This window comes from Maylandia zebra, linkage group LG8 (assembly GCF_041146795.1).
Source record: "Maylandia zebra isolate NMK-2024a linkage group LG8, Mzebra_GT3a, whole genome shotgun sequence".
NCBI lineage: Eukaryota > Metazoa > Chordata > Actinopteri > Cichliformes > Cichlidae > Maylandia > Maylandia zebra.
Window position 1 is genome coordinate 9039048 of NC_135174.1, and position 11245 is coordinate 9050292.

At 43.4% G+C, this 11245-nt stretch overlaps 1 protein-coding gene across 3 annotated transcripts; it reads right to left on the bottom strand.

Annotated features, from left to right (window-relative positions):
- Positions 1-2653: 2653 nt before the first annotated feature.
- LOC101484527 (casein kinase I) lies at positions 2654-10266 on the bottom strand. 3 transcript variants are annotated; one of them, XM_004557553.5, is made up of 11 exons: positions 9972-10266; positions 8578-8675; positions 8375-8485; positions 7827-7975; positions 7342-7570; positions 6975-7145; positions 6713-6861; positions 6434-6632; positions 6199-6344; positions 5060-5125; positions 2654-3969 (listed from the first exon to the last, which is right to left on the bottom strand). In XM_004557553.5, the coding sequence occupies exons 2-10, from the start codon at positions 8651-8653 to the stop codon at positions 5093-5095; spliced, it is 1263 nt and encodes a 420-aa protein (XP_004557610.1). In that variant the 5' UTR covers positions 8654-8675; positions 9972-10266; the 3' UTR covers positions 2654-3969; positions 5060-5092. The 3 variants fall into 3 exon arrangements, with proteins under 3 accessions (XP_004557610.1, XP_004557609.1, XP_004557611.1); XM_004557552.5 differs by having other exon boundaries at positions 2654-3972; positions 9972-10265; XM_004557554.4 differs by lacking the exon at positions 9972-10266 and adding an exon at positions 9728-9849 and having other exon boundaries at positions 2654-3972.
- Between the last annotated feature and the right edge of the window lie 979 nt (positions 10267-11245).

Consider the following 11245-nt stretch of genomic DNA (forward strand, 5'->3'; position numbering starts at 1 on the left):
GTGCTGCACAAAGGTGCTCCCGCAAATTCAGTGAATGATTCATTATTCGTTTACAACTTCCTGTCCAAACTGTGTAGTCGATGTGTGGGAAACGGATACTGTGTAACGCCTTTATTTTACTTTTTCAGACCTTTGTCGGCTTTTCATAGCAGAAAAAGCACACGTCTAACTAACTGCATTAGTAATGGCTAGTGAGTTACCATTTAAGTGCACCAGTTAGCAGTTATTAAAAAACACTTTCATCGCAGTACCATTAATATAATCAAAAAAAAAAAAGTTCAATGAATAAACAAATATTTTCAAAATGGCACCCTACAGGTTATTATTTCCACATTTGACACCCCGTCATAGACCTTCATTATCAAGGCCTGGGAATTTGGGAATTTTAACAACATTCATTTGGTAACACAGAAGGTCTGGCTGAAGTCCTCAAGTTTATTTTGACTGCCAACATTACTTTTCATCTACAGTAATTCCTGTCTTCTTTATTACGAAATGAGTACAAAAGCTAAGAATTAGACCTGGAAGTAGAGCAAAAAGAAGGGGCCAGTAAGTGTTGATGTGGGGCTAGCATGCTTAATTTTCACGCAAGCTTGACATTTAGACGGAGCTACACAAACATGGATATACATGACAGACTGGGGAGACAATTAAGGATGAAACACAGAGAGAAGAGCATGGAAACAAGTAAGGGAGACATAACTGAGATGAGGAAGACTTCCACAGGAGACACTAAGGACAAGACACAAAAAAGGAAAAGCTAAAAACCCTCAAAACAGTAAACAAGCAAGATGCACAGGTCCAAAACAATCAAAGACCCAGAACTAGAGAGGCCCAGAACTCTGTACCATGCCTCTCTCCAAGTGACAGCTGGAATAGGCTCCAGCTCTGAATCATTTTATAAGAGACAATATAAACAGTGTTGTTCAAACGTCTAAGACCATAGGGGACATCTGTCATGTTGAATAGAAACGAGTGATAATATTAGCTACAAAAAAACGTGATATTTATTGTCTGGTACACTTTCCTTTTGTTTTAATAATAACTTTATGTAGAAGCTGACAACCTGTGTTATCCCAACATGATTCGACAGTGTTCCAAAGAGCCTCTGGTGATGTCATGGGTGCTTAACTTTTACAGCCTTCACCTCCAAAGAAATGACCAGGTGGCTATGGAGGAGAGTCCACGAAAGTCAGCACTCTGTGGATTATTTTGGTCTTTTGTAAGCCTGGAAGCCCGGGAGGATGTTAGCTGGGCACAAGCGGTGCCGAAAGGTCTTACAAGAGACAGGGCTTAGATGGATAAGAAGTACAACAAGATGTCCAAAACTGAGCCACTAGAAATGGCCTATAGCTCTGGCTCTATGAAAAAGAAATCAGAGAAGCAGAGCCCAAAAGAATAAATGTCCTGTTCTCCAAAGACACATCCAGGGTGTAGTCCCAGCTGGAAGGACAGAACCCCCTAGAGTAGTAGTGTCCAACTCCAGGCCTCAAGGGCCGGTGTCCTGCAGGTTTTAGATGTGTCCTTGATCCAACGCAGCTGATTTAAATGGCTAAATTACCTCCTCAACATGTCTTGAAGTTCTCCTGTTATGAACTAATCATTTGATTCAGGTGTGTAGACCCAGGGTGAGATCTAAAAAATGTAGGACACCGGCCCTTGAGGCCTGGAGTTGGACACCCCTGCCCTAGAGTAATATTGAAAGGGCATCTCAAAGAAAGACGCATCAAATAAATAAATAATTGGCCCTGAGAGCAGACCACGACAAAAAAGAGCCAGTCAACATCACAAAAGCAGACATTCAAAGACGAGTCACAGAGCTGGACAGCACCCAGACCTGACATGATCCAGGCTTACTAGCTAATGATGCTAACTGCACTCCATGAGGACCTGGTGAAGCAAATAACAACAGGTCCCCACCCAGATGGCAGGACAACTTTAAACTTACCAGCCTCTCCAAAACTGGGATTTTCCTCTCAGGCATTGTAGCAACCAACCCGAGTAGCTACAAATCATCACATTCAAAGCTGTTCTTTGGATGATGTTGGCTGTCTTTTGTTCTGGTTCCACACTGTTTGGCAGACCTGTTGCCACTGATTTTCATTCCAATTTTTGTGCAATTCGGAATAACAGTCTTTTTCTCCCTGTTTCTCTTGCTTAAGAGCAACTTCTCGACACCCACCCTTCCACTGAGACCATTTCTGATGAGGCTTCAGTGAACAGCAGATGGATCAACTGAAGGGCCAGATGGATCTCTCAGGTTCTGTGTCAAGTCTTTGCTATATTCTTTCCTATTTCTTAAAAAGATGGCATTTAAATATTGTACACCACACACAGGTTTTCTGGAATCACTTTATTCGTGCAGGAATACTATTTTATGCCTATCAAACTGTGTTATCTTTGGCATGCTTTGAGTATTCTTCAAGTTCAAATTCCAGTTTCAAATTGGTTCAAGTCTTGTGCCTAATTTATACTTAAATGATTCACGTATCAGCATTAAGTAGCTTAAAAACAGATAACACTTCTCTGGTCAGATAAAGGAACTACTGGAAGTAAATTTTAAAGAAATCTTTAGACTTTTGTACAGCATTTGTATTCTGCGATCAGTTATGAATATGAATATTTAAGTATGTTTCCATCAAGAGAAAGATATCATTAGAAGTTTGTATAAGGTGTGTATATTTTTTATTGAATCAGAAAATATACACAAATATCATATTAATAAAGTTGAAGCATGGTAAAGAAATGTACAGGACATCAGTCATCATCCTCTAATCAGAGACCTCCATCCATCCTGACAGGCCTGGGTTAAAATACCGATGAGTACATTTTATATTATAACAAGAACCTTTCTGTCATTGCCTGCCTCAGTGCAAACCAAAACAAACGCGAGGCAGACTCTAAAGGTTTCCGGTAAAGTTTCACTTTCTGTCCCAGGTGTGTCAGGAGGTACTCTTCTCTCCAGCTCCGTCTTTAAACAATCTGTCACATTCTGGCAAAAGTATGTACACATTTTACATGTCATATAAAATGGGACAAAAGCAAAAGTAAAGAAAAATACAAATGTAACACCAGACTTGCTCACCACCAAGATCTTACAACTTTCTCGAGTCTCTTCATGCCTGGAGTTGCAAGCTGGACTAAGGCTTCATCATATCATACAATCCACGTTATATCCCGATCTCTGCTCGTGGCAGTCTTTTTGCACTTTTCACATTCAGTAATGTTTTCAGTCTTCCTTAGGTAAGACTGCAACAAATGTGCTGAAAAATAGGAACTCCTAACAGGTTTTACAGCCTCCCTCTTCCTCACAACTAGCTTTCCTTTCTTCTGGCTCTCTAAAGCAAAGCTGAAGGCAAAACGAACGATTAGGACGATAACACAGACAGACACATTTACTGACGAAAAGCAGCCTCGCTCCCATTTATCCCCTTCCTCTGTTCCTCTCGGTGGTCCACGTTAAAGCAATCGCCTGGCTCGCCTCTCGTAGGCCTGGATACACTTTTGTTTTGCATTTGTCTCCATGTTTCCTTTTTTTTATTTTTTAAAGATATCTATTAATAATAAAGAATACCACAAGCAGCAGATGTAGCTCTCAAACATTAGCAGATTGATAGTTGTTGATTTTATCACAGGTGTAAACCACAAAATAATTGACTTAGTCCATTTTGTGCACTTTGATGGTTTATTTTATGCGAGTTGAGTTGAGCCTCTGAATTGACCGAGTCGACCCCCGTCCGGCAACACTCTCTGAAAAGCAGTATCAAACGGTTCCAGGCTAGAGTTCGTCTGTCCCACTGGTTTTCCATCATCTCAGCAAGCTTTAACACTGGGCATGCTCACACCGCATACTGACAGACACACGGACGATCGATCCCCCTTTAAGGGCCTGTAATGCTTTCTCCTCCTGCAGACACTCATGTTTTCATTCATCCATTTGAAAAGTAAGGGGTATTTGATACCCTGCAGCTGCTGAACCGCAAGAGAAAAAAAGAAGAACAAAACAGGAAAATGTTAGTCTTTAAAAGATGAAGATTTTCAGCTGATCACTCTGTGCTGCTTCTGTTTTGTAGCCTTAGTCAAATTGTAGTCCACCCGTTTATATGCCTGCTAAGTGCTGTTGTACTGCGCTACTGCTACCATTAATACTACTTAAATTCTGTTTAGAGTAAATATATTAAGTCTGCTTTTGCAGCATTTCAATTTTAAAAGAAATTTAATGACAAATGTCTTATGTTACCCTTTCCTGCATTTATAAAGTCAACTGGGATGTCATAGAGCAGTGCCATAAAACAAGTCATCAAATTTATTTGTGTCATCTTTGTGCATTTTTCCCTCTGAGCAGTTTTACTACTTCCCTCGCACCCTGCTGCACCCATACACTGTATATAAAAGATGGATCTGGTTTACAGGACTGAAAACTGAAGTTAGTTTAAAAAAAAAAACAACAGCTGCAATCTTTTTAATTGACCAGAAGGTGGCCGACTCCATCCATCCACCCATTTATGCTTGCCGTTCACCCTGTAGCATGGTGCTGTGTGACGAATCTGTGACGAAACTGATGTCACATTGTCTGTGCTGATTCTGGTTGGTCATGCATCTTTCAATTTTTAACTTGGAGTGCACAGCTGTGTCTGTTTTTACTGCTATTTTGATGCCAAATCAGTGCAGAAGCTCATTGACAGATTCCACAGGGGTAGAAAACAACAGACTGTGCAATGTCTTTGACTCCAGGTTTGACTTCTTCTCTTCCTATATCAGCGCTGATGTTTTGTTGATAGTGTCTTAGTGGTGACAGCTATTGCTCGGGAGAATACTGCAGCACCTGCCTGTATCTTAATGAAGACCAGAAAACCAGGGTACGTTTTACAGTGTGGCTGCACTCTTTTGACAAGTTGGTATCGTGTGAGCGTGTAGGGTGACTCGTGACAATCTATTTTCAAACTACACTATCCCTTTGATGGGGATGGGAGCTTGTACAGCTCAAAAGCAAGGATTTTTTTTTTTTTTAAATAAAAGAAACGCTGTCTGTGTGAGTATGTGTCAGACATGTCCTCACCTGCCACTGACTTGCAGGCCAGGGAGAAGGAACTCACTTTGCCAGATGTTCAAATGGCACACTGACCTGAGTAAGGAGGGAAAACGAGATGATTAAAACAAGGCAAAAGCTAAAAAATAAAGAAAAGAGACTTTCTACGCCTAAACTACGCGAGCCGTCTTCGAGTTTAATTTAAGCAGACGGCCTTCATAGAGTTTGGATCATTTTATTCACTGCAGCAAACAAAGGACAGACACTGAAAAAAACCTGAAGTGCCTACTTATTACCTGTCAAGATCATAGGATAGTCTGGACAATTAAGTTCCTTGTTTTATATGCAAGTACATTATAAAATATTCAGTCAGTGAACAAAGTCATATTTTATCCATTTGAATTTCAGGTTTGGTTCATGTAAGAATCTTTAAAGAGCTCAGAGTGGTCATTCAGGTTGTCTGCTGTCACTGCTACAGGATGTAGGCACTGAAGGAAGGCCTTGGAGAATTAGTCTGCCTTCATATCATATTTGACTTTAAGCTCCACAGTAACAAAAACTCTTCGTATGCATGTTTTGGTGGTAATTATAAGTAGATTAATGATGACTATTTTCCTGCTTCCAGTATTTCAGATATGCATCACTAGTTAGAGCAGAGTGCCAAGTATAATGAGAAAATGCAGTAATCTAAGTTAGTGCAAACTCTTCTCATCCACTTTCTCCACCAAAAAGAAGAAATAAGGAAAAAAAATTGTTTCAAAAGAGCAAAGAGTGACACCTGCTGCAGATTATTTGTGGTCAAGTTTCATAAAGTTCCTTGTAGTTCCTGTGTGCTAAACATGCCTGCATAACATGTAAGGTTCTCTGTCTTAGTTTACTGTATTAAGTTATATTTATATAGCACCAAATCACAACAACAGCCAGCTCAAAGCACTTTAGATGACGAGGTATAAACCCTACAATAATACAGAGAAAACCCCAACAATCAGACCGCCCCTTATGAGAAAGCACTTGGTGACAGTGGGAATGAAAAACTCCCTTTTAACAGGAAGAAACCTCCAGCAGAACCAGGCTCGAGGAGGGGCAGCCATCTGCTGCATGTGAGGTGATGTCTGAATATCCATCACCAGTCCTGAGTGTATAGAAAGACACAGTGCTAATCTTCCTACCTGTGATGTGGTGATGCGTGATTGGTCGAGGCGTGCAGTGAGATCGGAGGAGGAGACATTAGCCGGGGCCCCGCGATGAAGCCTCATGGCCACCTTCCTCTCTCGCTCAGCTCGCTCTGCTCTCCCAGCCTGAGGAGAGCGATTACCTGTGTGAGCACATAGAAACACACACTTAAAATGAAAACCTGAACTCTGCTGCTGCCCTCCAACACCCAGAAGAAAGCAACACCCTAACCTGACTGCTGGACCCCACGCGTAGCTGGGTTAGGAGGAGCAGCGTCTGCCTCGTTCCTCACTCTGTTGGCTGCAGAAGGGTTTGGACCCGGCGGCAAAGCTCGACCTCCCGCTCCTCTTTGGCCTCCTCCTGGTCTTTCCTCTCCATCTTTCCCCTCTCTCCTCTCCCTTTCGCCATCGTCTGTTGTCCTGCCCGCCCCCTGAGACACAAAGGAATAGCATAGATGAGAAAGTCTGCTAGAAAAGGGATAAATCTTCCAAGTCCAAGTGCGACACGCACAAACTTCAGCATGTTCCAGTCAAAGACATAGTCGTAGGAGAAGCCTTGTCGGTGGAAAAGGTTCCTGAAGAGCTGCCTTAGATAAGAGTAGTCTGGCTTGTCATCAAACCGTAGGGAGCGACACAGGTTCAGATACGTGGAGAACTCAGCTGGGAAACATAGGAGACAGAAGATTTAGAGCAAAGTCAGATGAACAGTCTGACAGAAAAACTGCAAAAACCTCTTTACTGCACTCAAGAACACCACTCTAACAGCTACTCACATGGGTAACCTTTGCACAGCACCTCGATAGGGGTGGACATTTTCTTCTCACTGATACGTTCATACTTCTGCCGCTTGGTGGCAGCCTTGAGTCCTTGCCATGGCAGAGAGCCCAGGTTGAAGTACATGAGAACATAGCCCAGAGACTCCAGGTCATCACGTCTCGACTGCTCTGTGGAGAAAAAGACGGAGCAAAGGGACGAAAAGAGAGAAGAGAATGAAACAGCAGGAAATGTAGGGAAAGAAAGGAAAAAGCTACAGCTCTGAGAATCATGTCACAATTAATAAAAAGGAATCAGAAAAATCATATTGGGGTCCGCAGAACACACACAACAAGACAGATACGCAGGCCGTCTCCGCTGCCTTACCGATGCCCAGATGGGTGTTAATGGAGGCGTAGCGAGCGGTGCCGGTTAGGTTTTTATTCTCACGGTAAGGGATGTGCTGGTGTGTCCGGGCGTCACGGTATTTCTTGGCCAGGCCAAAATCGATGATGTAGACCAGGTTTCCCTTCTTCCCGAGCCCCATCAGGAAGTTATCGGGCTTCACGTCTCTGTGGATAAAGTTCTTGGAGTGGATGTACTCGATTCTGCTGATCTGAAGACAGACAAAGGGGGTCACTAGTTATCTTGTATGCTGAGGCACAGTTAACAAAAATTTCCTTTCATGAAGGTAAACGGACGAGTCTCAGTCTTGAGGAAGTGTTTTAAAAATGGTATGAAATTCTGACAAAGTACACAGAAGCTCTCATTTGAGCTCTTAACGTGATTAGTTACTACAGATGATAGGGTGCAAGGTGGAAAAAAAGAAGCCCTAATGAGCTGTTAGGCTTTTTGTGGCCAGTCGGTCTCACCATCTGGTCTGCCAGCAGCAGGACTGTCTTCAGGCTGAACTTGCGGGAGCAGAAGTTGAACAGGTCCTCCAGACTGGGACCCAGCAGCTCCATCACCATGACGTTGTAGTCGCCTTCCGCTCCACACCACTTGATAGCCGGGATTCCCACTGTGGTGTGAGAAGGAGCAGAAATGTTAGGAAACCGAATCATTTGGAGTAAAGATTCTCACTCATATATCAACCTCTGCACATAAATAAAGCTTCAAGTTATTTATCTTATGTCCGTCACTGTGTTATCACCAGCTTAGTGCAGCAGGATGATCATTACTCCTAGTGACCATAAAGACACTCAAATGCTCATTAATTGCATTTCAGTCAAAGATAACTTGAGTTTCAATGCCTTTGTGTGCCCTGAAATGTCTTTCAAATTCACCATAATCTCTTTGCAATCATGGTTGATAGCTCTCAGCAGCCCTAAATACTCCTTAATGACCCTAAAACTATTTACTACATCTCAGCAGACCGGTAGTAAAGCTTTCAAAGAGACCCTGAAATATTTCTCTGTACCTCCACCCTGCATCATTTTGTAGAATTTGCTCTCGATGTGGAGCTGTGGATGTTTGGTCTTCACACATTCCAGTTTAATGGCTACTTCCTCTCCTGTAGCAATGTTTGACCCTGATGAGAGAAACAGAGGTTAGATCAGAAGAACTTAAGTCTACAAAACCCCAAAACTGATGGCAATTGGCACTACTTGCTTAGATACTCACCGAGATAAATATCTCCAAAGGATCCACTCCCTATCTTCCTCCCAAGGCGGTACTTGTTCCCCACCCTCAACTCCATGGCTCCTGAGCTCTTCAACTTGCTGGAACGGTTCGACAGAATCACACAGACACACACACGCACAAAGCTGTCATCAGTCACCGGTGATCAATAGAGTGAAAGGACACTGGTGAAAAGACTGCAGACTTTAGAGTACAAGCGGTTAGGCCTTAGGCTGCTGTATCAGTGAAGGGAAACAGAACTGTAAGCCTGAGCAAAGTACAATGACGTAGTGCAGCCCGAGTTGAATCTCTGGAGCCAGGAGGGAAACTGTGGCACACATGTGGCCAAAGCGTCAAAGAGACACGACCTAATGAAACACCCCTGCTCCTGACGTGTGCCGAGGATGGTTGACAGTAAATTCCAGGCAACAATGTAGGCCAATAAAGTATTTATAAACTGCATGGAGCAAAAAAAACAAGGTGAGAGTGAAGAAGAACAGAGCCTGTAGTTGTGTAACATGATTTATTAAGAACTGCAGGGGGTGGGGGGGAAATCTCACACACACACACACTCTTCCCAAAGCACTTTAAAGGAGTCTTGATCCTGTGTACAAGTGATTTGCATAAACTTGCTATTTCTCACCGGGGTCCCCTCACAAAATTTGAATGAGTCATGTTTTCCTCATCCTGGCCCTAACTGTGTGCACAGCCCTGAAATGAGGACATGAAAGTGTGAGATGATGGAGGGGGCTTTTCGACAAAGGTTACGCTTTTACAAGCCAGCCTGACATCGCATTAATCGCTGACTAAGTCGCCCCCCCCTTCCCCTTTCAGTCTTGACTGCATTGTAGACGAACCTCCACATACACACCGTGCACTGCTGCACACCGCCAAACCCTTTCCAGCAGGTTTCTCAAGCTCGTTTTCTCTCTCAGCCTTTCAGGAGCTGCTGCTGCTGCTGCTGTGCTGCCAGCGTTACAAAACTGGGACCCACTATTGCAGCAAGAGACTGCAAAAACAGGCGAGACGTGGTATTTTCACCCAGCGTGCTGTTGCCCCAGATATCACAAAGCAAATGAGGAAGGCCGTGCATGCACAAAAACCCCAAAAACCCCACAAATCCAAACAAACAAATAAATAAACAACAACATACCGTTCATGTCTGGATGGCCATCAGATATGGTAATAATTCCCCATAACCGCACCCTCCACACAGGACCTCTGATCGAGCGCACCCCCTCGCCCACCCCAACACGACTATCTGGACTCTGTTTGGCTAACCCAAGCCCTCCCCCCTCCACGTCTCTCTCGCTCTCTCTCACACACACAGACATCTTCGCCAGCCAACATACACCCACCCCCCGAAAACCCTCACCACCATCCCTGCACCTTCTCACCGGCTTCGTGGTCGTCCGTCGTCTCACTCAGGACCCTGGACAGCGACGTACCGATGCGGCTTCGGACGGCTCATAGCCTCGGAGATGCGTGACCCAAACCCGAAGTGTCGACCAAAAAATTACCAGCTAATCCGAGACGACCCGGAGGTGGAGATGCGACTAGAGGAAGCTCCGTGGAGTCACGTTTATTTAATGGAAAAAAAAATCTGAAACTAGACACCGAGGTCCTCCTCTTCCTCTCTCCTTTGGCTGCTCCTCTCCGTCTCCCCCTCACACCCAGCCCTCCCTCACTCTACACCATTGACAATATCAATGATGTCATGCACAGGCTTGCAGAGATGCCCGGATTGTCTTAAAGCAGCAGGGCTGCTGAGAGCTGCTGCTTGCAGGCATGAATGAAGCGCCCTGATGCCACCAGCTGCACTCTGATCTCCCCTCGCTCTCAGCAGACTCTAAAATTAAAGCACAATAGAGAAGTATAAGATGATCACCGCCCTGCGTCTGCTGGAGTAAGCTATGTGCCTGTGTATGGAGGACCGAAGCTGCCAGGATTAAAAAATAAATAAATAAATAAAAAAATTAAAATATTAAAACTTAATAATAAAATATCGTTTCCGTTACTTCTATTATTCAGTTTTCTATTAATTATCCTATTTATTTATTTATTTATTTGTGTTCCCATTAAATGTTTTTGCATATTAAGTTGCTCATTCGCTCTGTGATCCCACAATTTTACCCGCCCAAATAAAAGGTAAATAATTAATGATTGAAAGTCAGATGTGTACTTTATTAGGTACACCTGTCAGTTAGCACAAATAACTAATAATGACAGCAGGTCAATGCATTTAGTCATGAAGACATGCTGAATTTTAAACTGAGGATTAGGATGGAGGTTAAAGTGACTTTGGTGCAAGATGGTCAGAGCGTTTCAGAAACTGCTGATCTCTAGGGTTTACAGAGCATGGTCTGAAAAAAAGAAAATATCCAGCGAGCAGCAGTTCTCTAGATGACAATGTTGTGTTGATGTCAGGGTAGAATGGCTAGACTTTGAGCTCAAAGGTAGGCAGAAAGATTTCAAATAACCATATGCTATGCATGCATCTCTGAATGCGCAATACACATACACACAAAAGACCACGCCAGGTACCACTCCTGTCAGTTAGGAACAGGAAGACTAGGGGATCGATCAGAGCTGGACAACTAAAGACTGGAAAACAGCTGGTGTTGTGAGTCTCAATTTCTGCTTCAATATTCAGACATGAGAGTCAGTTTAG

Excerpts from the sequence above, each read along its gene's own strand:
- LOC101484527 (XM_004557553.5), bottom strand. The coding sequence starts at position 8,653 with ATGGAGTTGAGGGTGGGGAACAAGTACCGCCTTGGGAGGAAGATAGGG. Across the intron at positions 8,486-8,577 it reads CTTTGGAGATATTTATCTCG|GGTCAAACATTGCTACAGGA; the intron begins GTGAGTATCTAA and ends TTCTCTCATCAG. Across the intron at positions 7,976-8,374 it reads CAAAATGATGCAGGGTGGAG|TGGGAATCCCGGCTATCAAG; the intron begins GTACAGAGAAAT and ends CTCACACCACAG.